We start from the raw sequence: 24,703 nt of genomic DNA on the forward strand, positions 1-24,703 counted from the left end.
GCAAACTCCTTTACCACCTACCTTATAACATTGAACCTAGCATAGATATAGAGAATGCATTTTAAATATCTTTTCACAGCCAGCTATTTTAAGCATTCTAATTACATGAAAGCATTTTTTTTCCACATCATTAAACTATTTGTTGAATGACTGCTAAATAAAAAGTTTATTTTCTTAAACGGGAATATTTCTGGCTCCTGTTAAGAGGCAGGGTCTCTGAGAATTCTTAGGAATGTCTTCTATTTCCAATCAGTGCCTCATTTAAAAATAAGCAAATACAGGCTTTGGTTCTCCGACTGGGACTTGGAGGGTCTTAGTTATTCAACAAACTAACCTTTATTAAATCCTGTCAAAAGGAACGATTTGATGCTTTTCAATACGCTTACTATATAAACTACTGAAAGGCCAGCAAACTTCAAAAGCTTCACAAACTGAGCTTGGTTTTGGCAAGGGTTCATTAGCTGCCTATGTCTTTTCTGTGTGTGGCTTGTAATTACATGCAGACCTGATGCCAGATCCCAATCTATTAAGGGATACCAATTAACATGCTGCTGGATGATTCACGGGTAGTTAATGTCAAGACTTAGGCAACCCACACACCAAACTTCATATGCTTATTTTATTTTTATTTTTTTGAAAGCAGTGAACTAGTGGTGCTCCGGAAAGGAGATATTACCATGACAGGTGGTAGGAGAGCACTGAACAAGCTTCCTCAGGTTTTCTGCTAATAGGACACAATCAGTGAGCCTGAGCTCGCAATTTTTTCCCAGGCAAAACTCCCATGGAATTCACGTTTTGCCCAGTCAGTGGGTGTTTTGCCTGAATGAAAACTGAAGGATAAGGCCCTAAATCTGATACAATCCCGGTCATTTCACTGTTGCTCTCTTTCATGAGCACAGTTGTGCCATACTTTGAAGGGGTTTTTATTTCTGGAGGCAAATGTTCCCTTGGGAACTAGGTTGTGACAATGCAACTCATTTTCTTTATGACTTGATTAGAATTTCAATGTAGATCTTCAGAAGCAAAAAGGCTACTGTATATATCAAACCCACTATTATTTTCCTTGTCAACACGTTCCTAAAAGCGTCCTAAAATCCCAGCAAAGGCTGAACCAGTTGGCCCTCAACACTATAGGAAATGGTGTCATTTTTCATTTGCTATCACACTAGTTCAGAAAAATCTTCCTCCCCACCCCCCAAATCATATGCACCAAATTGCTTTCTTCTTGCACTTCCCAATGTTAAAGTGCCTCCTCTCCTAGCAAGAATACACATGTTACTCCTATTTCTAACAAAGAAACATTCTCCACCTAACATTCAGTGAAGCATGATGCATAGTTGTTTTGCAACTATGTGGGGATTATGAAACAATTGTGACTTTCCGTCACTGGAAGGCATCATGCTTCAATGCAGTTTAACTAAGCAAATGTAATATTAATCTTTAACCTTGATGGTTGGAGTTAAACTGCTCATTACCCAAACAAACTAAGTCATGCCTGAGAGTATTCAGGGAGTGAATCCAATTTATACACACTACAATCCATAGGTGCTAGAACTAGGGTGCTGGGGGTGCTATCACACTCCCTGGCTTTGAAGTGGTTTCTATCACATACAGGGTCTACAATTTGGTTCAGTGCTCTCAGCGCCCCCAGTGTACAAATTGTTCCAGCAGCCCTGCTACAATCTTTAACCAAAGGATCCTCCTTCTTCCTGGGCATTAACATCCTTCAAAGCTGGCTGGTTATGACACTGGTTCCCTTTTTCGGTGAGCTCTGAGCCCCCAAACCTCCAATGTTTTGAAACTCAAATCCAATCAAATTCTAAACTAATTTTCAATTCTCCCTCAGTTTGTTCTCAGCTTTGTTCGATCCACAAAAGGAAGTATCAGTGCAAGATGGGGGATCGATTGCTGAAGTCAAGCAGAAGATCCTAATAATGTAATAATCAACCCATGTTACCAATACTTCATGGGTCAAAGCCTGTGCTTTCATAAAAGGCCATCATCTTCAGTGTCACTGGGAACTGAACACAGGACCTCCACAACTAAAGCATGAGCTTCAGTAGCAGGAGATAAAGGACTAACTCTGCTAGCTAGCAGCTGTAACAGATGAATATTCTTTGTGGATCGAGCCTAAAGGGGCATGTACACAACAGTGGGCTACACTGACACCTTTGACTTTCACGTGATGGTATACAATGAATAGATGCAGAATTTGACCTTTCCAATGATATCCAAGAAAAAATAATGAGCAAACGTGCAACTATTCAAGAGACCTTATTAAGAGGGCATTCTTCAGTAACAGGCGAAGTGGCAATTTTGGGGGGGGGGGAGGATTAATGTGCATAGCTATAAAAATTGCTCAAAGTGATACATTTTTTAGGATACTTAGAACTACAATTCTATGCAAAAAAGTGCTATATTCATTCTCTTGACCCACAGTCATCTGAACAGGCGAAAAATAACAACAGAGATTTCCAAGTATTCCAGTTTATCACAACGATTGGTTTGCCAGGTGAAAATTAAGAGTCAAAGTTTCTTCTTTCTTATCCTACTTGACACTCTCTAATGATTTATATAACGCTTCTACAGTCCCTGGATCGAATGTATTCTCTTGATAGCCAGTCTTCATCTGTGTCCTGCATTAACCAACAACTTGCAGAGGCACCATCAAACCAATGACGCATGAACATCAGGAACCTCTGTTATCTTGTTTGCAAACTCTTAGTCCTGAGAACAATGGGCTGACAGATTGTGCCATCATTCTCTTTCCAGGTTAGTCCACTAGGCATAACCCAAGAAAAGCTTTGGGATTTTTACTCCTATCTTGGATTTGATTCCAATCTCATAGCTAAGAGGCAGGCTGTTCTGGACGATATAATGGGAATCCATTGGAAGATAGGAAACAAAAGAATGGACAAATGATAATGAATATCTAACAGCTGATTAGTGTTGCTATGGACATGCCCTCCGACGCCCAGTGAGTTTAATGTTTTGGATGACAGTCAGCAGATCAATCAGAGCTCGGCAGAGGTACATCTGTAAGCATGTTAAGCTTAATATTAAACATACAAATTAAATAGTCTGTCAAACGTTTCATAACAATACACTATGGCAGAAAAGTAGTACAATGAAGTGCTGTACTGCTCCAGTTCATTTGATTTTGAAGGGGTGAGGGAAGCTTCAATCCAGTCCAGTTCAAAAATAAACAGGGAAATGATTTAATGGTAATTTCAGGCTTCCCACTAAGGCCCCCTGCTAATTTTTGTGGTTTTACAATCACATTTTGTTCTATTTTAATAAAAAAATATTTTCTTCCCTGTTGTCATGTGAAAGAGTCTCACAAACAAGAGGAGAAATTGACTAATGCCCCCAACACAGTAGTGCATCGCAGGACTGGAGCACATGAAGCAAAATTACAGGAAGTAACTGACTACACAAGGGAAATAGTGAAACTGACTATATACAGTGGGAGAAATCCTTGATCCACTGAAGTCAGTGGCAAGACTGACCCTCTCAAATAATTCTAGTAGATTGGTGATGCATGATTTCCCTTTACAAAAACCATGTTGACTCTTCCACAACAAATTGTGTTCATCTATGTGTGTGATAATTCTGTTCTTTGCTAGTTTCAACCCATTTGCCTAGTACTTAAGTTCAGTTTACCAGCCTGTAATTGCCTAGATCGCCTCTGGAGCCTTTTTAAAAAATTGGCATCACATTAGCTATCCTCCAGTCATCTGGTACAGAAGCTGATTTAAATGATATGTTACATACCACAGTTAGTAGTTCTGCAATTTCACATTTGAGTTCCTTCAGACACCATCTGGTCCTGGTGACCTATTACTGTTTAATTTATCTATTTGTTCCAAAACCTCCTCTAATGACACCTCAATCTGAGATTGTTCCTTTTGTGCCATGCACACCTGCTGACTGATCAGCAAATGCAGTCCTTGCACTTTCAGTTCATACTGCGAACCAAATACTGTGATCACTTACACCCCAGAATTTGGTCCACTAAGGTTTTGATCCTACAGACACCTAGGCATGTGTGTGAATTTAGGTAAACGAGGAGTTCCTCTGATTTCAGTGCATAGGGGTTTGCAGATTAGACTGCTGGTGTGCTGAGACCAATGTCTATCATGCTAACCAATAAATATTGCCTCATTGTACTCCCCTGTCTGTCTGTATCCATCTGTTGTATCTCATCTTATACGCTGGTTGTAAACTCCTTGAGGCTGGGACCTTCTTTCTTTCTTTATTTTTGTTCTATGTTTGTACAACACCTAGCAAAGTGGAGTTCTGGTCCATGACTAAGGTTCCCAGGTACTATGGTAATACAAACTAATAAATAATAATAAGGCTGATATTTAGCCCATATGAGCATCAGTGTATCTAAGTACTTGGATTTTTTTTTTTATCCTAAGTAGTGGGATAAAGTTAAAACATACTAGGAGGTAATAGCATCTTCCAGGGTTTCAGTATTCCATTACAGTTCATACTACCCATTCACAGGGCATCTCACAGTTTGTTTTCTTTTTAGCCTGTTTTAAGCTTTATTTTGAAAAAGCATGATATGATTTCAACAAGCACAGAATGCCAGATGACAGGGATCTTTAAACGGATTTGTTTCCTACTACTGCTGAAAGGCTTTTAAAGTGGGGTTGAGAATGATTCAGTTAAAAAAATTATTGGTGTGATATATATTACATGTTGTTCATGTCCAGATAGCACTGCTGCCACTTCAGAGACTACAAAAGCGAAGATTTTCAAAAAGCAACTTATGATCCTTGGTGCCCAACTCGAGACATCTTAAAGGAGCCTATTTTCAGAGGATTCTGAAAAATCAGGACTCTTTAAGACTTTTCAAGTCAGTCACCCAAAATCACAAGTCACCACTGATAATCTTGGCCTAAATCATCTGTAGGGCTATGGAGTTAGTGGTCCATCAGCACTTCTATTATATTAAAACACCCAATTTTCAAGATGTATTAGCTGTCTTGTAAATGTTGGATCTGGGTTGAAACAATCTTTAAAAAAAGATTTTTCAAAAGCTTATAGATATCTATGCCTACGGGATCACATGGCTAAGATGCCATATTATTATTTTGAAATTTACTTCACAAGGGCTAATCGAGAAGTGGGGTCTTTAAATTAAATTTTTAAAAGTGAGTTTTTTCTAAAATATGAAATGAAAAAATTCCATAGAACTAACTTTCATGGAACTTACCTTTTTCATAGACATTCTGCCCTCATTTCTAGCTGTATAGCCTCATTGACCACAACTGGGTCTCACAAGTATAATTGAGAGTAGAAACCGAAATATGCTTCTAAATATGTATACACAATAAAATGTAATAGTTCCAAAAGAGTCATTTTGGTCTCTGCAATTAGGTCTTTAAAAATCCTGCCTTTTGGGGCATTATCCTAAGCCCAACAAAGTCCATTGGAGATTTTCCATTGACTTCACTGAGCGCTGGACTGGACCCATAACGTACGGAAAAATGAAACTTGTGACCTTTAACATGGATATATTTGCCCTGACCTTTGGCCCCAAATAACCCACGTCTGTGGACTTTCAGGGCATGCTGTAAGCTACATCTTTTCAGGAGAGGTGATGAAAAAGCAAATCCTATTAATGATGAAGTTTAAGGGAAGTCGGGAATGTGGTTTGTTTTTGTGCTGCCTCATTGTCTGACATGATTGTCAGCTATGAAACTGCTGCTCCTTTTTTGGATTAATGTGTTTTTAAGTATTTGCCAGAAATGCCTATGGTGTTCAGACAGAAATCATAATAAATATACGTGAGGAGTAAGATTCTTCCAAAGCACTTAGCACTAGTCTTAACTTTGCTCCCAGCAAAGTCAAAAGGAGAAGGAGCAGGATTTGAGTGTCTTGTGTGTGTCAGGTATGTTTTAAAATACAAAGGCACCTTAACTAGGAAAGATTTCAGTCTTCATTCTTTAGCTTTTACATACGTCTCTCTCCAGGAGCAACTGCTTCACTATACTTATTTTTCAGTTCGCTTTTAAAAATCCACATTTCCCCCCATTTCCACATCATTGTGTTCTTTGCTATCTATAGAGGAAGTGGTCTTCTACTTCCAGAAGCGACCCTTCGGAACTTAACTCTCCACTTCTCACGTCATTGCAATATTACTTTCGCCATGTTTGAACAACCTACACTACAAGGCTTGCTGATGTCAGCAGGCCTGCAGTTTAGCCAGCCCTCCATTCTATTTTCTAATAAACCTTTCAATGTCTTGTCCAGCCATGAAAGCTCTTTGCTAATCATGAGAATTCTTAATAAACAGGAAGCGAAAATATAGACCTGACATTTTATTGCTTCCTTTTGCTTGACATGTGCTCATGGCTAGTCTATTTATTTTGGGATTGTTTCAGTGCCTTGAGTCTTTATGCCAACTATCTTTGCCTGGATAATTTATGGGAAAACCAAATGGGGGAAACGACTATACCATAATAAGAAGAGAGAGCATCAAAATACTGAGTTCTCTCATTCACTTGCAGGTTCAGGGGCGGGGTTTTATCCTGGCCACAAATACAAAACCAACAAACAGTATGTGAGAGGGTCATAAACAGTTCAGCTCTCCTCTATTAAAACCAGCTGGTATCCATAAAAAATACCCAGTTGGCTGGACTGGGACGTTATAGGCAGCTCGCTTCTTCTTGTATATCAATATCATTTGTTGGTATTGCGATGGCTCTCAGAGGCCCCAGCTGGAGACTGGGGCTATTTTGTACTAGATGCTGCACACATACAATGAAAAGACAGTCCCTACTCCAAAGAGCATAAAACTCCGCACCTTCAGCTGTTGCCCTATGAAGACTGATAAACATGGATGCAGACCCTTTACTCTCTCCTGCAGTCCAAGAAAGCATTCATTACTGGGGACAAGGGACAATGCTTTCTCTTCCATCTCCATCCTTTTTCTTCCATCATTCTCCCTCTTTATATGATCTGGCTACTTATTTATAATTTGCCCAGGGCCACAATATCCAGGTAGCTCCCTCCTTAACTCTTCCTCGTGTCTGTCTCCCTTAGGCAACCAGCGATTTCAGAGGCAAATGGCCCTTCTTGACCAGCTCATTGTGGAGTGCTGAGATTGTGGCAGCCCTGAAGGACAAGTCAGACAGAGACACAAGCAGCACTCCTAGAGACAGAGATGCTAGGGAGGGAAATCCACCTCTCTTTGTGGGAAGAGAATCATTCCTCTCCCTCTCTTCCCTCCCCCGGCCCCCATTACAAAAAATGCAAAACTATATTTATCCCCTTTGGTGATTCCCCTATGGGTAGGGAAAAGAGACAAGCACTTACAGCTTGTTCCCTAGCCCGGAAAACAAAACCAGGCTGTGTAGAGAAATATTATACTTTCCTGCATCAATCTCATATCGTTCTAGTCCCCCGGATGCTTCAACAACCCTAAACTGCTCTAGAGAGAAGCCAAGTCTCAGCCTCTGTGCTGAAAAGCCTCTTTGTTTGTATTCTCTTTCCAAATCAGCATATCCTCAGATTGAACCCCCAATGCTTTTTTAATGCTCAAATGCCTTGGCAGCAGAAAGATCCGCCAGCAGGTTTGTGGTCCCGTAATAGCTTTCAAACCCTTAGCGCCGGGGCACGTATATAGCTGAGGAACTCATTTCAAGTTAAAAGAGAAAAAAATATTACAAAATTTACTTCCACCCACTCTTTAATCATTAATTGGTACCAGAAGAGCTAAATTCCTTCCCTCACCTCTCCGCCCGTTTAAATGATAGTTTTAATCAACCTTAAATGATAGAGGTTAAGATACACCAGAAAGCTTGAAATGCAGTTTGCCCTCCAAACCTTGAGTACTTTAAAGGTAAATAAAAGAAAGTGTTCTTTCCTCATCTGCAAGCACAGTAACAGGCACCATGTCACATGAGCGGAAGCGTAGACCTTACGGGACCGGGACTAGAGAGGTTTTAGGTTCAATTCCCAGATCTGCCACAGACTTCCTGTGGCACCTGAGGGAAATCACTAAACTTCTCTGTGCCCCATCTGTAAAAATGAGGATAACAAGGCTGCCTTTCTCGCTTGTGTCTTTGGGGCAGGGACAGTCTCTTGCTATGTGTTTGCACAGCACCTAGCGCAGTGGAGTCCCAATCTCACATGGGACCGCTAGCACTACTGGAATACAAATTAATAACAACACTGAAGCATCATTTACCTGTGTGGCTTTGAGTTAATATGATGCTGAGCTAAATAGTTTCAGACTCAAATGTTTATATTCTGCTCTACCTTGACACAACCAATATGTCTAGGTTTCTTCTGAACCCAGCCTCTTCCTACTAGTAACAGTGATGCAGTTTAGACTCCCACTTACTGTTACATCACCGGAACATCACACCATGAATGAAGGTTGAGACTCATCACACAATGCCTAGATTTTGCAACACCCCTACAGTAGAGTATGCAAACCCAGCCAGTCAAAACCCCCCTCGATACAGATCTGATCCAAAGCCCATTCAAGTCAATGATGTAAGTGCGGGGAGGTCTTTCTCTTGACTTCAGTGGGCTTGGATAAAGCCCTGGCTGAGCAGAGCAAAATTAGTTGAGGAACCGAGAGCCTGATTTCCCTTGCCTCACCTCTCGTGGGGGCATTTACCACTGAGCAGAACGAGGACAGAAATGCTACCATTCTGATCTGCTGACATTTTACTCCCTGACTGCACCTAGTTGCACGGGATTAAGTGACTCTACAAGGCAGAGTAGAAGCAGAGTACCCAGCAAATATTTTGCAACCCTCCAGGTGTAAAACACCTGTCAGTGAGCGAATCAGGGGCCCAACATTACTCAGTCTGCAGTCAGTGGGATTTTTGCCATTGACTGCAATGGGAACAGGACTGGGCTCCAAACCCTTAATTAGAATATTCCTGGCCGTTATGGCTTTAATTCATGCCCTTAATCAAGATTCCTAGGTTAGTCTAAACATACCTCTCTGGTGGCGATAGAAGACCACAATGCACAGTATGGCATAATGGGCTATGAAATGCTTTTAAATGATAGGAACAGAGTCAATATTAAAAAATATTCAGAACAGGTTATTTTTGGCTTTTCATTTATTGCCCTTTAAATTCAACCCACTAGACTATTTTACAATATACATTGCAGGGAAAAATGCCCCTGACTATACGCCATATATTCTTCAGGCCAGCAAAGTTTCAAAGGCATGGTATAACTCCCTTAAAACAATGGGCTATAATGGGAACGCTTTCAAACCACTTGACTGAGGACTGGCCCTTATCAGGGACTGGCGCAGCGCCACTGATACAAGGGGTTTGATTCTGATTTCATTCATAGACTTACATCATCAAGTCTGACCCCCCCTGTATAGCACAAGCCACAGAATTTCATCCAGATTCCCCTACATTGAGCCAATCGCTTGTTTTTGACTAAAGCGTATCGTCCAGAAAGGCATCCAGTCTTGATTTGAAGATTTCACATAATTGCCAAACAAGAACAATTGCACTGAAATCAAAGAACTTATGCCTGTCTGAAATCAGACTCAGGGCCAGTAGCTTTAATCAACCTCTCTGTAAGCAGACAGTTTGCTCTCAACTGCATTTGACTCCCTATCACCCTCACATTTTTTGTCCTGCCAGTGATAGAGAATGAGCAGTTTTGCAACTGAGCTCAACACAAGCAGGATCAGGGTCTAAAGGCATAATTATATCAATGCAGGGGACTCCACTGGGGCCTATGGTCCATGGTATAATATCCTATTTGTAACCATCTACTAATTTTAAAAAACTGTGCGCCCAGAATGCATTCTGCATCGTCCCTTAGAGCCCAGTCTTTAGAAAGTGCCTTTGTAACCTTGAATGTGCAGATTTTATCAAAATGGGCCTTCTCCAAAACCCAAACTAACTTTTTCATGGGTTTGTATTTGTCAAAGACTCATGCCAACTCAGTCAGAAAAATAAATGCTACAAAACTTGTCCTTTAAAAAAAAAAAACCGTACAGACCAATGCTTTAGAAACTTGCCCACATGCTAATCACTCTACTATTCAGCTTCAGAATGAATAGGACTCCAACAATGGCACAGAAATACACTGAACCTATTCCACATTTCATGCCCCTTCACTCAAAATGTTGCTGTTACCTTGGTTTTTAACTGCTTTGTGCAGAATGACAGCTGCATGCTAAAGCTGCACTCCTTCTGTGGGGCTATGAAAGCGACAAAGATTTCTAGACTGAGAAAAATCCACTTTATTATCCTAGTTTATAAATGAAATATTAATACATTTGAATGGAATATAGGGCTCAATCCTGCAGACACTCATATAAATAAGGATCAGGCCCTAAAATAAAAACATAGCCTTTTGTGGTTAGTCAAACCAGGGAGATTTTTGTTCGCTTGTCAATGACCAGAAGGGTAAAACTTGGGTAAATCATTTCTCTTTAGGATTAACCATCTGTACTATGTGTATTGTTTAACAGAAATCTCATGTGCATTTTTAAGAAGCAGGATTTCAAAAGCACCCAGGCACTTAATTCTCATGTGAGTTAGGTGCCTAGGCACTTTTGAAAATCCCACTAGGTGCCTCTGCATCTTTAGGTGCTTAATTACCTTTAAAAATTTGGCCCTTAATATCTCTATGCTTCAGTTTCCCTCCTGTAAAATGGAGATAAAAATCCTTCCTTTTTTTCCATTCTTGGTCTGTCGTGTCTGTTTAGATTGTAAACTCTCTAGGACAGGGACTGTCTCTTACTATGCATCTGTACAGCACCTAGCACAATGGGGCTCTGATTTCACTGGCAGACTTTATGTGCTTCTGTGATACTAAAATTATGCATCAAGAGGAGGAAAAAACCCTCCAGAAAGGAAAGTGTAAGTAATCATATGATCAACTTGCTTAACACAAAGTGCATGACCCTCAGCTGGTGTCAATTTCCCTCTTTCTGTTGACTTCCACAGAGTGACACTGATTTACAGTAGAAGAGAATCTGCCCCCAAATTATTAGACCTGCTGCAAAACTCCATTTCAAAAACAAATACACAGAGAGATCCACTAAAAAGAACTCAACAGGGGATCAGTGAAGACAATGTCATAATGAAATATTTTTAACTAGCGTTTCCCTTATGAAAATATCAGTTTAAAAAGAAGGATCAGGGTGCTATATTTTTGCTAGGGCTTTACAAAAAGCCACGGAGTTTGAATCGCTGCTGCAAAGAATTGTTTGGGGTTCTTGGCCAGTTGCTATGGTCACTGCACTTGTCCAGTGACTATAGTGGAGACTTTCCTGCAAACATCAGTGGGAAAGATAACTGGAGCTGGCTTCTGTATGAGTTCCGTACAGCAGGAACTGACCTCTGCAAGAAGGTTTAAAACAAGTGGCATGACATCCAAAATGCACACTTGTAACCTCTTTGAAAAATGAAAATATTAGAAAGATCGGGGAAGAAGAAAATGCTTCCAGTACATTCACTGTCTATTTTCTCTTTACAATTACACATTTGGGCAAAAACATTGTAAGTCCTGCAATTATGTCTAACCTCTGAATAAGTGTATCACGAAAACAGAGGAGATGGAATTAATATGCATTCTGCGGTCCCAACGTCAGCACAGGCAGGATCAGACCCTAGGGCAATGCTGTAAAAACTTTCCAAAACAGCTGTAACTTTGACTAGTTTACAATAAAACCATTTTGTGGTTAGTTACATATGGATACGGTGCCATTTTGTCACTTCCTTTCTGTGGTGGCAAGCATCAACAACTACCACCCTTCAAAGACGCAAGCTGTCAGAAGACCTGTAATTGACTGCATGAGAGAGAGGTACACCCACAACTGCTAACCAGCAAATCTCAATTTTCATGTTTGATCTTCTAGTGAAAGGAAGAAAAGGCCTGCTCTGCAGTTGGTGTTAGTGATAAAGCGGTTCTTGATCCTGCCGTCTTTAATGCCCTAACCCTGCAATCACTTACACATGCGTTTAACTGTAAGCACAGTTCCATTAAATTTCAGTGGGACCTACTCATGTTTACCCACAGGAATCAGAGTTTGCTGGATCATGGCCTCAGTAAGGGCAAATCCTTCACTGCAGAGTTAACTTGGATGATCGGCACTCAGGTTAGCCTTGCCTTGGTCTGCACAGCCACACCGCAAAGCTCAACTCGAGTTATTTGTGCCCCCGTGGTGGGATGCACTAACCTCTGCGCGTGTCGCTACGGCTCCTAGGGACAGATTCCATGGTTCTTCATGCTACCGTAAGCTGAGCCACTTTATGATTCTTTCCCAGTGAATTGTGGGAAGAGCGCTATCAGCACTCAACTGAGTTAGCCTGCACCTTCATTGCACAACAGGTGCTTTCCCTGCCTGCGTGACAGCCTCACTCCGTGGCAGCCTCAGACAGCCCAGCCATCTCAGGTTGAATGCACCCCTAAACTCAGGGCAGAGGTTTTTGTGCAAAGACAGGAGGGGGGTTAGGGACAACACCTGAGAAAGACCCCATGTTACTCTGCAATGAAGAAATCTCTGTGTGACTGAAATCACTGAGAACGTATCCAGAATGCGGACTGTGGAATTGGATCCTGGATTATGTGAGCTGTTAGTTTTATCTGAGACGAAACATATCAGTTCACCATTGGGAAAGTTTCCTTCCTAGTTTATTAACCACTTTCCCCCCTCCCTGCCTCCCACATTATTTAGATCAGTTTTAACACTGTGATACAAATACAAATGGCAAAAATAACATAAGCATCTTGAGAACCAAACTCGTCACAGGATCTTGAGTTCAATATAGTAAATATGGCGATTATAACGTTGCTTAATAGTTACTATTGACTTGGGGAGTCAAATAATTGTCCTCTCTCCCACTAGTTTGGATAGAACTAACATCCAAAATACCCAACAAAATAAAGATTAAGACACTGCTGTTGGTGAAATAAAGGACAAAATTTGACATACGATCTCCCTTCACAGCAACAACTCCAAACTGTGAAGATGCCCCACAAATGGGACTCACACTGATTTCAATGGCAATCCCATTCCTGGGGCACTTATAAGATCAGGCTCAAAGTCTTCAAGCAGGCACAAGGAAGAGATTAAAGATATGGCTTACTGTGGCCTCCATTTTGGTAGTTGGTGAGACAAAGAAGGTGCAATGAGCCCCCACTGGCTCTGGGTGTCATGGTCTTGCCAACCCCAAGCATTCAAAATTCATTCAGGCTCCAAAAATCATGAGATTGGCTTAGAAATCATGAGATTTCTAAAACATAAATAGATGTTGGATTCTTGTAATTTACCATCTGTTTTCTGAGTCTTTAACATTCACCTGTGTCATGTTTTCAAGCTTCAATCCACAACCACAAGGGCTAGAAATCTACTTTCTTTAGAAAGCAAAAGCTGAGATTCTCCCACAATAACATAAATGCAGGAAAGTCATCAGACAAATAATAAAACCATGACAGCTGGCAATATTGGGATAATATTTCTCCCTCCGTGAGATGGGAGAAAGCTTTATTTGGGGATGGGGAGATTCCCTGTCCCCTCTTTTCCCCTTTCTCTGACCACTAGACCATGCAGCTATGTATTTATGTGCACACTATTTACTTACCTCTAACGGTAGTTGCACAGCAGGCCGCATGCTGCACTGAACCCAATTCTCAATTATGGATGTACAGTACTCTCCCACTCACCCAAGTGGCCTGGGGGACATCTGAACCAAATGTTCAGATAACCAAATGTTCAGATAAACAGAAGTGCTATTAGCTAACCTAGGGCTACATGGGGGACGCACTGCGGATTTGGATAAGTAGGATTTCCAGATTCAGAGATTTGGGTAATTGGAATTACACTATACTTTCATAAAGACAAAGAATTAGAAGGCTGTGGCTTTTGATTCCACCAGCATCAACAGGTGCATCATGTGAGTGAAATCTGGAGGATTGAGCTTGCTATGTGCAAAGCCACAGGCCTTAATTTTGAAAGGGCCCTTAACTCAACCTTCCTTTTTGCACCAGACACAACTCATTTCAGGCGCAGAGGAGGGCATAGAGATGTCCAATGACCTGACTTGAGGTCATGAGCAGCATGCCTGTAGTGTTCCGGGTAACATCTTGCTGGAACAACCTGACAGCAAGCCTCTGCCTTACCTCAACACGTCACAGCAACTTTCACATTGAAACCTGCTGAGGTCATTTTCATTATAAACAATTCCAACCACTGAAATGATCAGCTGCTAAGGACAAAGATATAGTGAGGCTGACAGATAATGGCATCTTTCAAGGCAACCCAAATCAAACCTGAATTGCCTAAAAAGCCATGTGTGATAAAATGAGATTTTAAAAATCCAAATCAGTTTCATCTTGATGCTTTACATTAACTTCTGTGCCCCCTGTAAACACAGATGATTAAAAGGGGTCTTCTGACATAAATGTAATATGTATATTATGTGCTTGCACAACAGATCAATAGGAATCTGAACATACTGCTTATTACAATGAAGTGGTTATAGTTTCATTTCCTTTGACCCAGAGTGATTGGTGTAGCTCCATGGACTGGAGTAGAACTGAACAGGTGTAAACCAGCTGTGGGTCTGTCCCCTGGAAGGTATGTAATTTAGTTAATTTGTAACTAACTTCTAGAACATAATTGCCATCAATATCCTTGTAAAGTCTGTGGGAATTATAAAAATTGTTTGAAAGGTTTCTGACACATTAACCCATCACTAATTAATCTTTTTTCCAGAGTCCATGGCCACCTTCATTATTCTCTCCAGAGAAGTGCTGAAATGAGAGTGCTAGCACACATGGATGCTAATTTCTGACCTAACCAGAAACCCCCCAAATACCAAAAGACCCACTGTTCCAAAAACAAGGTTGAAAGCAATGAGCAAAATGTCCAACACCAAGATATCACTTCAGGAAGTCTTTTTTCTTACAACAATTCCAGAACCAGCCATCAGCAAGATGGTGAAAGTTCTTAGGTAGGTTCATAGGTCATGTTTATATGCACGGGGCTAAGGCCTCATGGTATCTCCACAAAGCCAAATCTCTTCAGCTTGTATTTAACTTTTCTCCTAATGAACAGTGGGGCAGAGAAAGCCCCATGAAAATGTATCAAGGTGAGTCACCATACCAGATACAACAGATATTAAAATGTTCAGTGTTGGAAAAAGGTCACAGCTATTCCTGATGCTGCAGTTCCAACAGTGAGGTAAACGCTCACCTTCCAAGCACCTTCTATTGTGTGGCACAGACTAATTCTTCTCATGAGTAGCCTAATAGCCATCTTAGAGGGGTAGCTGATGCCAACAAACGTTGGAGTCTTTGTTGCTTGGTGTTTTCAGACAAATTTATCTCTTGCATAAAGTAACAAAATGGTTAGGTCACCACAGGTTTTATTTCTGAGTGAATAGAAAGATGTGACCAAAAGCTAAAATGGACCCTGAACAGTCAGAATCTTCTTTGAAAACACCACCATCAATGCTGCTTAGTCCAACATATCTTAGTTTGCAAACACACATGGCTGTCACGCCACCTGTCCTTAAGTAATGCCTCTCCTTAAAATTACATCATGATCCAGATACTGCTCCCAATGATTTCTACAGGACCATGATCAGGTCTCAGGTGGATTTTTGCTCCTGAAAAAGCAGGAAGGCGACACAATTTTGTATGCATGTTTTTTTCCCCTAGAGGGAAAATTAAACTAATCTAAACTGTTATCTCAAATTACTAGATTACATCCTCAGATCACATACACATTTCAAATCCTTGCTAATATAATAGTTAGATTTATTTTTAAAGTGCAGTTTAGGATCAATCCAGGACTAAATCTATTTAAAAAAAATGGAAAAAAGGAGACGCAGAATCCTTCAAAGGAAAGTGAAGAGATTTTTAAACCCTCAGTGGACTTCCACTCAGTTGCTTCCTGATTTCCCAGATGCAGCAATTGTCTACTGGAGAGACTGTCCTGGACTGATGACAGTAAAAGAGAAAATTAAAGCTATGTTCAGAAAGAGGAATGAGAAGTGTAGTGAGTTAAGAGTATAAGAAAAAACAGTGACTTACAGCCGTTGAGTGTAAAAAACAATCTACATAAGACTCAAGAGAGTCTATCATTTGACTTCCAGGACTCCAACAACCAAGCAGGCTAAATGAAATCTGTCCGGTGGCACTACCAGGACTTCTGGAAAGCCACCGCACCTGTGTGAGCTACAAAAAAGTTACTGAAGATCCAAACCTGTCCTATCATCCTTGCTGACAGAGTCCTCCCTACTTTTATAGAAATGTTTGACAGCACCCGTTGACAAAGTTCAGATGGCTAGAGCTCTCCTGACGTTCATCAACAGTCTGGGCATCTTACAATGCACCTCAGTTATAGAATACAAGGGAAGGTGTCTTTGCTGTACAGGAGGCAAAGTGGGAAGGCAGGTCTGTCTGGCCCGTGACTAGACTCACTGCACCCAACCAATGTTCCAGGCAACTGGTCCAGTTTGTTCACAAGTTTGTACCTGGAGTAACAGGCTATCTACAAGCTGACCTTGCGAAGGACATGACTTTATGAAGGGTCAATTCAGTCTGTATAAAACAGCAGCCAAACATGGATCTTCCTCCACTAGTTTGCCTAGATCTGTGAGTACAGCTCTCCAGGAAAACGCAGCAGCTCAGTCATCCTCTCATCCTCTCATGCTACCGCTGCAGTGAAGCCTTCACTCGGAACATAATAGTGGCTATTAGGATGAGGTGGAGAATATCCTGTGTCTGCTCCCCCGGGATGCCTGTGTGCGTGTTGACTGCTTTCGCACACTACCCTGAGTGCACATGCTCTACAGCCCACCACCATATTATGTTATACTCTCATCCTTCCTGCATAACTAATGGCAGTTGGCTGACACAGAATTTCTGCCTGGTTGAGAGCTGTCTCCCTCCGCGTCTGGGCTTCGGGCAGCACACTCTCTTCCTATTGCTGGGCATTACTGATGCCAAACGCTGCTCTGTGCATGGAGGAGACGAGAGGTGTCAAAGACTGTCAGGAAAGATAGAGGAGTATGTAACCGGGCAGCGTTTAATATGCAGGTCGAGCTAGACACTCCCACCAAGAGCAGGCCTCTCCTTCTCTTGTTTTAAACCTTTCCTGCAGTGGAATACAGAGCGGAATGCTTCTCCTACACTTTGCTCCTGAATTTGAAGCATGGCTGACTCCTACTTAATTGTGTAGCTGGAGCACCGAAGAGATTTAACTCCTTCCTGGCAGAACTCTAACCAGACCTGTGGCAAGCAAGAGGATGGATGGCCAGGGACTCTTGACTGGCTTACCTGCTGTCCTAACCATTTCAGGAAGTACCCTCTTATTCTCTAAACCAGTGGTTCCCAACCTGTGGCCCGGGGGCCAAAAGTGGCCCACGGGGGCTTTCAGAGTGGCCCACTGCTCCCCTCCCACTGGCTGCAGAAGGGAGCCCCTGCCTAAGGACCCAGGTGGAGCGTGTTGCCACGGGGCCAAAAGACCCGTGCAGGCTCCTTGCTGCAGCCATGGGGACAGGAGATCAGCACTCCCCTCCCTCTGGCTGTAGCACGGAGCATGGCAAAGCACACTGCATGGGTCCATAGGCGCTGGGGTTCCTGCTGGAGCCAGAGGAAGGGGAGCAATGATCTCCTGTCCCCCTGGCTGCAGAAGGGAGCCACTGCCTAGGGACCCAGGTGGAGCGTAGGGGGCTGCATGATGCATGCAGTTTCCCCGCAGCAGCCAGAGGGATGGGAGAGCCTCCTGGCTGAACTCCTTCCCTCTGGCTGTGGGGATGTGGGGAGGGGAACTGCAAGTAGAGACCGGTGGCCCTTCAGGGTAGTAAAAATTATATCTGTGACCCTCGAGCCAAAAAGGTTGGGAACCACTGCTCCAAACAGAGATGAGGAAGGAGACAAAGAGTGGAGTTTTTTTTCAGATGACCTAGTTTAAAGTCCCACTTAGCCAGGTGTTCATTTCTGTTAATGAATAAAATTCTGACATAAAATCTGTGGATGTTGCTCAATGCCAAAAATGAAGGTTAAAATCATCCATGTTACCCACAGACTCGTAGAGTTTAAGGTCGGAAGGCACCGTCATGACCTAGTCTGACCTCCTGCAGACAGGCCTCACCCACCCATTCCTGTAATAGATCCCTAAACTCTGGCTGAGTTACTGAACACTGATGAAGGTGTCAGTGTAAACTTTAATCAACTCAAATGTATTTCAAACAGAGTCCAATGTTTAGAAAGTTTCAGAACTCTGATAACAAGGGACAAAAGACAAATGTGTAAACAAGCAAGACGTGACCCAGTCTATTTCAAAAGATATTCTGCCAAGTCAACCCATTTAAACCTGTAATTAACTGACAGCTAGTAAAATGACTCCTTCCATGCCAGCTTTTCAATTATTTTATTCCCAGTGATCCCTCTGTAATAAGGATCCTCACATCAAGATAAACATTTGACTTAGTGATGGGTGGAAAGGTGGGTTAGATTCCTGTAACTATTCACACTAGATTAAAGTTAAAGGAAGCACCTGAGACAGGCTACCGTACTTATTTCCATCTGACTGTCTCAGAATAAATGTTTCACATCTAGGCAAAAAAAAAAAAATCTAAGTAATCTCTTTCTCATTGGTAATTTGCTCTCAGAAGGATGCTGATTACGTATTTAAACAAGGGAGTCTATACAGAACAACTAATTCCTGGAAAGTTAATAGTGAGGAAAGCATATTTTTAATGGAAATTTTAAGAATGTTTTATATTTCCCCCAAAAAATATTTATTTACATCAGATGAAAAGAATATTTCTGGTAGAAGTAAACATGGTAATATTGCAAATGAAAAGGAAAGTTTTAATAGTTCTATGAATTACCTCCAAATCAGAAGAGCCGAAGGACCTTTTTCCTTGTCATTCTGCATGTCATGGGCCAGGTTCTCAGCTGGCATAAATCAGCTCTGGTCCACTGAATTCAGCAGGGCTTTGACTATTTGCACCCGCTGAGACTCTGGCTCAGTATGTTTACTGCTGCCTCCCACCACCATAAAATAAATCACTTTTTAAATTATCGTTCTGAAACAGGAGTCACTACTCTTCATTTTACTAAACAACTGAACACTCATCTTCTTAAACTCTTGTCCCCTCTTTGCCAATAGATCACATTTCCTTTTGCTGAAATGCTTTCTTTGCATGAAAAACCAAATGAACACCAGCCACACTGAACTAAAAACGGCCTTTTCCTAAAGAGCTCAAAGGTATAAAGTGAAGATTAGATGGGACTCAAGAGCTCATGAATACTGCAGAATTTTACTGAGTTCTCTTCCTTGGATGAGATTATATTAAGAAGGAAATGACTCTTCTTCTGTCAGCAGGTCAGCAGAAAATTTCCTTCCCTTGAAGTTAATAACTTCTGATCTTTGTTAGTGTATTCACACATGGTAGTTGTGTCACAGAATAATCCCCCCACAATCCTGAAATTATTATTAGTTTGAGTATATCTGTAAAGACCTTCTATACATGTACATCATGGTTACATCTTATACAATTGTCTTATTACGTTTTACCAGCTCTCTGCATCTGCACATGATTAAGTGAGACTCAAGACTCCTTCCTTCAGCTGTTTAATTTATGCTCTCACTTTCAAATGTTACTTAGCTACATTAGAATATTCACTATTCACTTTCTGCTCCCACTGGAAATAATCTGCATCGAAGTGACATTAAGGGGCAGTTACACTGCATACATTATCCACTTCTAACATCAGTCATAAACTGGTGCTTTGGTAACATAGGCTAGCTAATTCCTATAAGGCTTAAGACTCCAGCCTGCAAAATTTTACTCATGCAAGTAGTACTTGCTCATGTAAGGAGCGACTTTAGAGTCAATAGAACTCATGTGAGTAAAGAGTTGGAGGATCTGATCTGTAGGAATCATTGTACCAGGAATTTAACCTTCTGTTTCGAAGAATAAGGTAAATCAAGCTAGTTTATAACTTTCTACTTATATCAGTTTTATATAGGGCATATCAAATATTTTATTTTTTCCAGATATAAAAAGATTAAGCTTTCTGCACTAGTCTGTATTCCTGTGGGAATATAAAGAGAAAACCATGTCTCTCTTCTTAATATATTAGTGCCTAGTAATAGAGACCAGATGATCAATAAACTACATAAAAATTAAATCAAACTGACAGTCTTCAGAAAAATGTGCTCTAAGCAGAAACAATTGTTTTAAAGACTGTGGTGTCTAGAATATTAAAATCACATGCTTCTGTTATTAATTTATTTGTTGGAAGCCAGTTGACTTTTCCTGCATGCGTCAATTAATATTCAACATTATACATACCTATTTTCAAACGCTAGATATTTCAGCATACAAAGTATTTTGAAAGAAACTGTTGACAATGCTATACTTTTCTTTAAATGCAAAAGCAGAGTTTCTCTAGCAAAGCAAATCAACAGATTTCTATGTATCTGTGACTACAAGATGCCTTAAATCACTTTCTTTGGTGCACACACACAATACTTCAATGAAATAGTTATTTTTATTCTATAAACAGATATAGTGAGATGTCTGTACCTTTGAGGGGGAGGGAAAGACTGGACCAGAGCAAATGATGTACTTACAATGCCCATAGTTTCTTCTCGACTGTTTCTAAACTTCATGAAATGTGCTTAGTCATTTGTTATAGGCTTAGTTGTTTGTTATACAGCATTATCTCTATCTGTAGCTGACTTTGAAACTTACAAAGCTGGGTAAGTATAGTTATTCAGATGGGAGAACTGAAGCACAAAAACGTTAATTCCCCAAGGATACACAGCAATCTATATTGGAAACAGGATTGGAACTCAGGTCTGGGATTCCTAGGTGTATGTTTTATCTACTAGACCACAGTGCCCCCTGGACATCGTTTATAGCCATATCCTTTTTCTTTTGTTGCCAGCACAGTGTGTTGTGATACATCATTTTGAGGCAAACAAAAAAAAAAAAAAAAAAAAGAGCTGCAATAAACCCCAAGTGTTTTCTCCAGTCTCTGAGCTATGTTTGGCACATGGATTTTATACATTTCTATGCACATTTTTTTTTCCTATGTGGGGAGGGGGGAATTGTTGCTTGGAAAACTCAACATAAAAGCCTACACCATTAGTTCTTTTGCCCGTCAATTACATCTCAGAAAAGTCAGTGCTGCTACTTTCCAGTATCACAAAGCTGTGTCTAAGATAGTATGAAGAGAAGCAGGGTCTGATCCTACTCCATTGAAGCAAAACTCTCATTGGGTGTAGTGGGAGCAGAACCTGGTCTATATTTGCTTAAGAAAAAAAACACCTTTCCCCACCCCTCACAGCTACCAAAACACACTCCCCCATGGCCCCATACTCTTGAGTTTGCCTAATGAGTCAGGGATGGGTTCCTGCAAATAGTTAAGGCATTCTAATCTGTTTCCACAAGTCAGTAAGGGAAAATGAGCATTAGACAAAGTCTTTCTGAGATTAAGAGGCTCGTTCTGAATCCTTTGAGTTTAAGTGTTAATCATCATATGATACATAATGGAGTAATCAGAGAGAGCTTTCCCCTCATGAAATAATGTCTCTGTGCCCGGACAGCTTGACACAGCATCTCAGTCAACATCTGCAAGTTCTGCAGAGCAGGAGGGGAATGGGACAAGTTTGTTTTCAGAAGAGTGACTTCTGTCTTGTCCTTGCAGGTCATGGCAGTGGGCAGTATCCACACAAATTACTCAGCACATGGTCAGATCCTCATCTGGTGTAAATTGGTGAACATCTATTGCAGACAGTAGAACGGTGCCAGTTTACACCAGCTGTGTGTTTTTTAATGCCAATAACCTGGTCTGATTCCAGAGGAAGTAGGGCCTTGTTTCTTTATCAGTGTAATCTCTCTATGGAACACCTATCATCATACCAAAACAAGGCTTGGTAGCTAAATCCATTAAAGCAAGGAAAAATTGTGATTTCTCCTGACTTGATCTTGCCTATTCAGATCTCTTTCAAAGAGTTCTCAGAACTTGAGGCAAGCATGTTTCTTGATTAACAAGCTCTATTGCTACTGTGGGAGATGAATGTTTGTTAGCAGCGTGGCATATCGACTACTGTATCTCACTCTTTTCAACCTCTTACACTGACATGCTGCATGTCAGCTTCTGTGTAGTATCAAGTCCACCCATAAGACCAATATATTTCCCCTCCTTTTGCTTAGCTGCAGATTTATACTTGCACTGCAGTTTGGAAAAAACCGAAAACCTTAACACATCAAGGACCTGTTAGGACAAATCACACATCATCTCCAAACTGTAACTCCTGCTCTTTTTTCCCCCTGAGGATATTGCATTTTGCGGGAGGGGGGGAGGACACTGCATTTTCCCAGCAGACTAAACCTGCGGTGGCACCTTTCAAACTATTGTTTAGACAGCAGCAAATTGAAAAGCATGCCTGTTGCTCTAGCGGCTCCTAAAACTAGCAAGGGTGGGAGATGCTGTGTTTACATACTGAGGAGGGACAGAAGCTCCGCTTACTGCTGGGACATCCATTTTATTTGGATTGACACCAGGACTACTTTGTGTTTTCAGTACATCGCTGTGGCTTTTATGACCCGGGGGGGGGGGAAAGGGGGCCAGCTTCCTAACTCGAGCCACTTCTCTGCCCCAGCGGCCTTCAGCAACACCTTCACGACTTTGTCTCTACTTTTGTAATAAACCCCTGGGGGGGTGGGATTTGGCTTCGACACTGCCCGTGTAAACTGCCACTCTAGGAAATCTTTGCAGTGCACTTTTTCTTTTCTTTTTTTTTTTTTTGGGGGGGGGGGCATACTTTTGCAAACAGGGGCGGGCAGACTGGGAATACGCATCCGATGGCATGAGAGAGAGACAGCGAGAAAACAAAAGCCAGCTCTTGCAAAAGAGACCGCCAGCACAGCAGCAAAACTTCGGAAGAGGCCGGGGGGGAAGGTGGGGGTGCAGAAGTTAGCAAGTTAAGAGGCATTTGCAAAAGGCAAAAAAAAAAACCAAACCAAACCCCCAAAGCTCTTCCTCTTCAGATTCAGCAGAGAGCGAGCGAGCGAGCCGCGGGAGCCGGGGGAGAGGAATCAGAGAAAGAGCCGCCGAGGCTGCCCGAGAAAGTGCCGGCACCCCCAGAGGAGAGAGAAAGTGGCGTGTGTCGGCGGCGCTCACCCAGGAGAAGGCAGAGGAGATCCAGGCAGATGAGCAGCCCTTTCTGGCTGCCGCTCTTGGCCGGGTTGTTGTTCAGGGCCGGGCTGCCCCCGTTCTTGCTCTCCGGGGCGATCGCCTTGTCGTACTTGTAGTTCTGCATTATCTGCGGGGAGCGGAGCCGAGCCGAGCCGAACCTCCCCCGCCGCGGCGGCGGGCCGGGCGCTGGCTGGAGCGGCTGTACGGCGGCTGTCCGGCCCGGGCTCGCCGGAGGCGGTGGTGGCGGCGGCGGGGCAGACTCGGTTTAGGCGCTGCGGCTGCTGGCCCCGTGGCCGTGTACACTTCTTCCCCCGGGGGAGGGAGGCGAGAGGACGTGTGTGTTGGTCTCAAATCGTGAAATGTCCTTGGGGGAGAGGCAGGAGGGGAAAAAAAGGGGGGTGGGGGGGATGCGATCGAGAAAAGTTTGCCCAGTGGGAAATCACCAAATCCTGGGGGGGGGAGCAAGGGGCGGTAGCGGCACCGCAGCCTCCTTTGGATGCGGGCTCAATGAATGGGAGCTGGGTCCTGCAAAGCGACTGCCCCGGCCGGTGTAGCACAAAGCGCTGCTTTTGATTGGGGCCGGCTGCTGCTGCTGCTGCTGCTTCTGCTGCTGGCGGTGGCTTGTGTCTGCACTTTTATTTCACCAGCTCCTTTTCCACCCCTCTAACAAAAAAAAAAAAGAAAAGAAAAGAAAAGAAACTCGAAATCACTCTGGCTCGGATGGGATCTCCAAGTCCAGCCCCCTTCCTGAGGCTGACATCTCCATAGAATAATCAACTCCACATTTTTTATTTATTTATTTATTTCGCAGAGGGACGAGAAAAGCAACAGAGCCGGGAGAAAGCTTCTCTCCCCGCAGAAGGAGGGAGCCCCTAGTGTTCACAAACCAAGTTTAAAGGGGAAAGAAAACAAAACAAAACAAAACAAAAAAAAAAGAAAAATCTTTTCAGGCTGGAGGATTTCCACTCGGTGGGGGACGTGGTGGCAAAGGCCTCTTTAAATCTCTCCACTGGGTTTTTTTCTTCTGATCAGTTCTACGGTGGGATGTGCTGAGATCAACCCCCTCTGAGGGAGCTGGGCTCTGTTGCACCTTGTGACCCAGCACGGGGAGTATTTTGAAACCTGTTGAAATCTTTTTGCGAGTGCCCTGCAATGCCAGACCACAGAAGTAGGGCTTGGGTCTCAACTGCGCTTGGGTGCATGGACTCAGTCACTGCACAGTATGTGTGAAGTGTCAGTCTCAGGATATTAGAGAGACAAGGAGGGTGAGGTCATATCTTTCATTGGACCAACTTCTGTTGGTGAGAGAGACAAATTTTCTATCTTACACAAGGCTCGTCTGCTTCTGCTTAAGGACGGCATCTGACCACATGTTTTTCCTTATGCTGGAGTGATCCCTTCTGTCCTTACACAAGCAAAGCACCCACTGGACCAAATCCTGTGTTGATTTACATCCTGTTTAATCCCAGTGCTTCCAGTGTGCACTGACGGGGACTGGCCTTGTTCTAGTTTAGCAACT

The 24,703-nt window shown here is 42.3% G+C and overlaps 1 protein-coding gene across 1 annotated transcript in view; it reads right to left on the reverse strand.

Annotated features, from left to right (window-relative positions):
- The window catches only part of PLPP3 (phospholipid phosphatase 3), a 66,018-nt gene extending 42,200 nt beyond the window's left edge, over positions 1-23,818 (reverse strand). Inside the window, exon 1 of the mRNA XM_067535456.1 lies at positions 23,170-23,818. Coding sequence (XP_067391557.1) covers positions 23,170-23,308 — 139 coding nt within the window. The 5' untranslated portion in view covers positions 23,309-23,818. The remainder of the gene's footprint in view (positions 1-23,169) is intronic.
- Between the last annotated feature and the right edge of the window lie 885 nt (positions 23,819-24,703).

Source organism: Emydura macquarii, unplaced genomic scaffold (assembly GCF_026122565.2).
Source record: "Emydura macquarii macquarii isolate MOO-44397 ecotype Brisbane River unplaced genomic scaffold, CSIRO-AGI_Emac_v2 contig_3506, whole genome shotgun sequence".
Classification (NCBI taxonomy): Eukaryota; Metazoa; Chordata; order Testudines; family Chelidae; genus Emydura; species Emydura macquarii.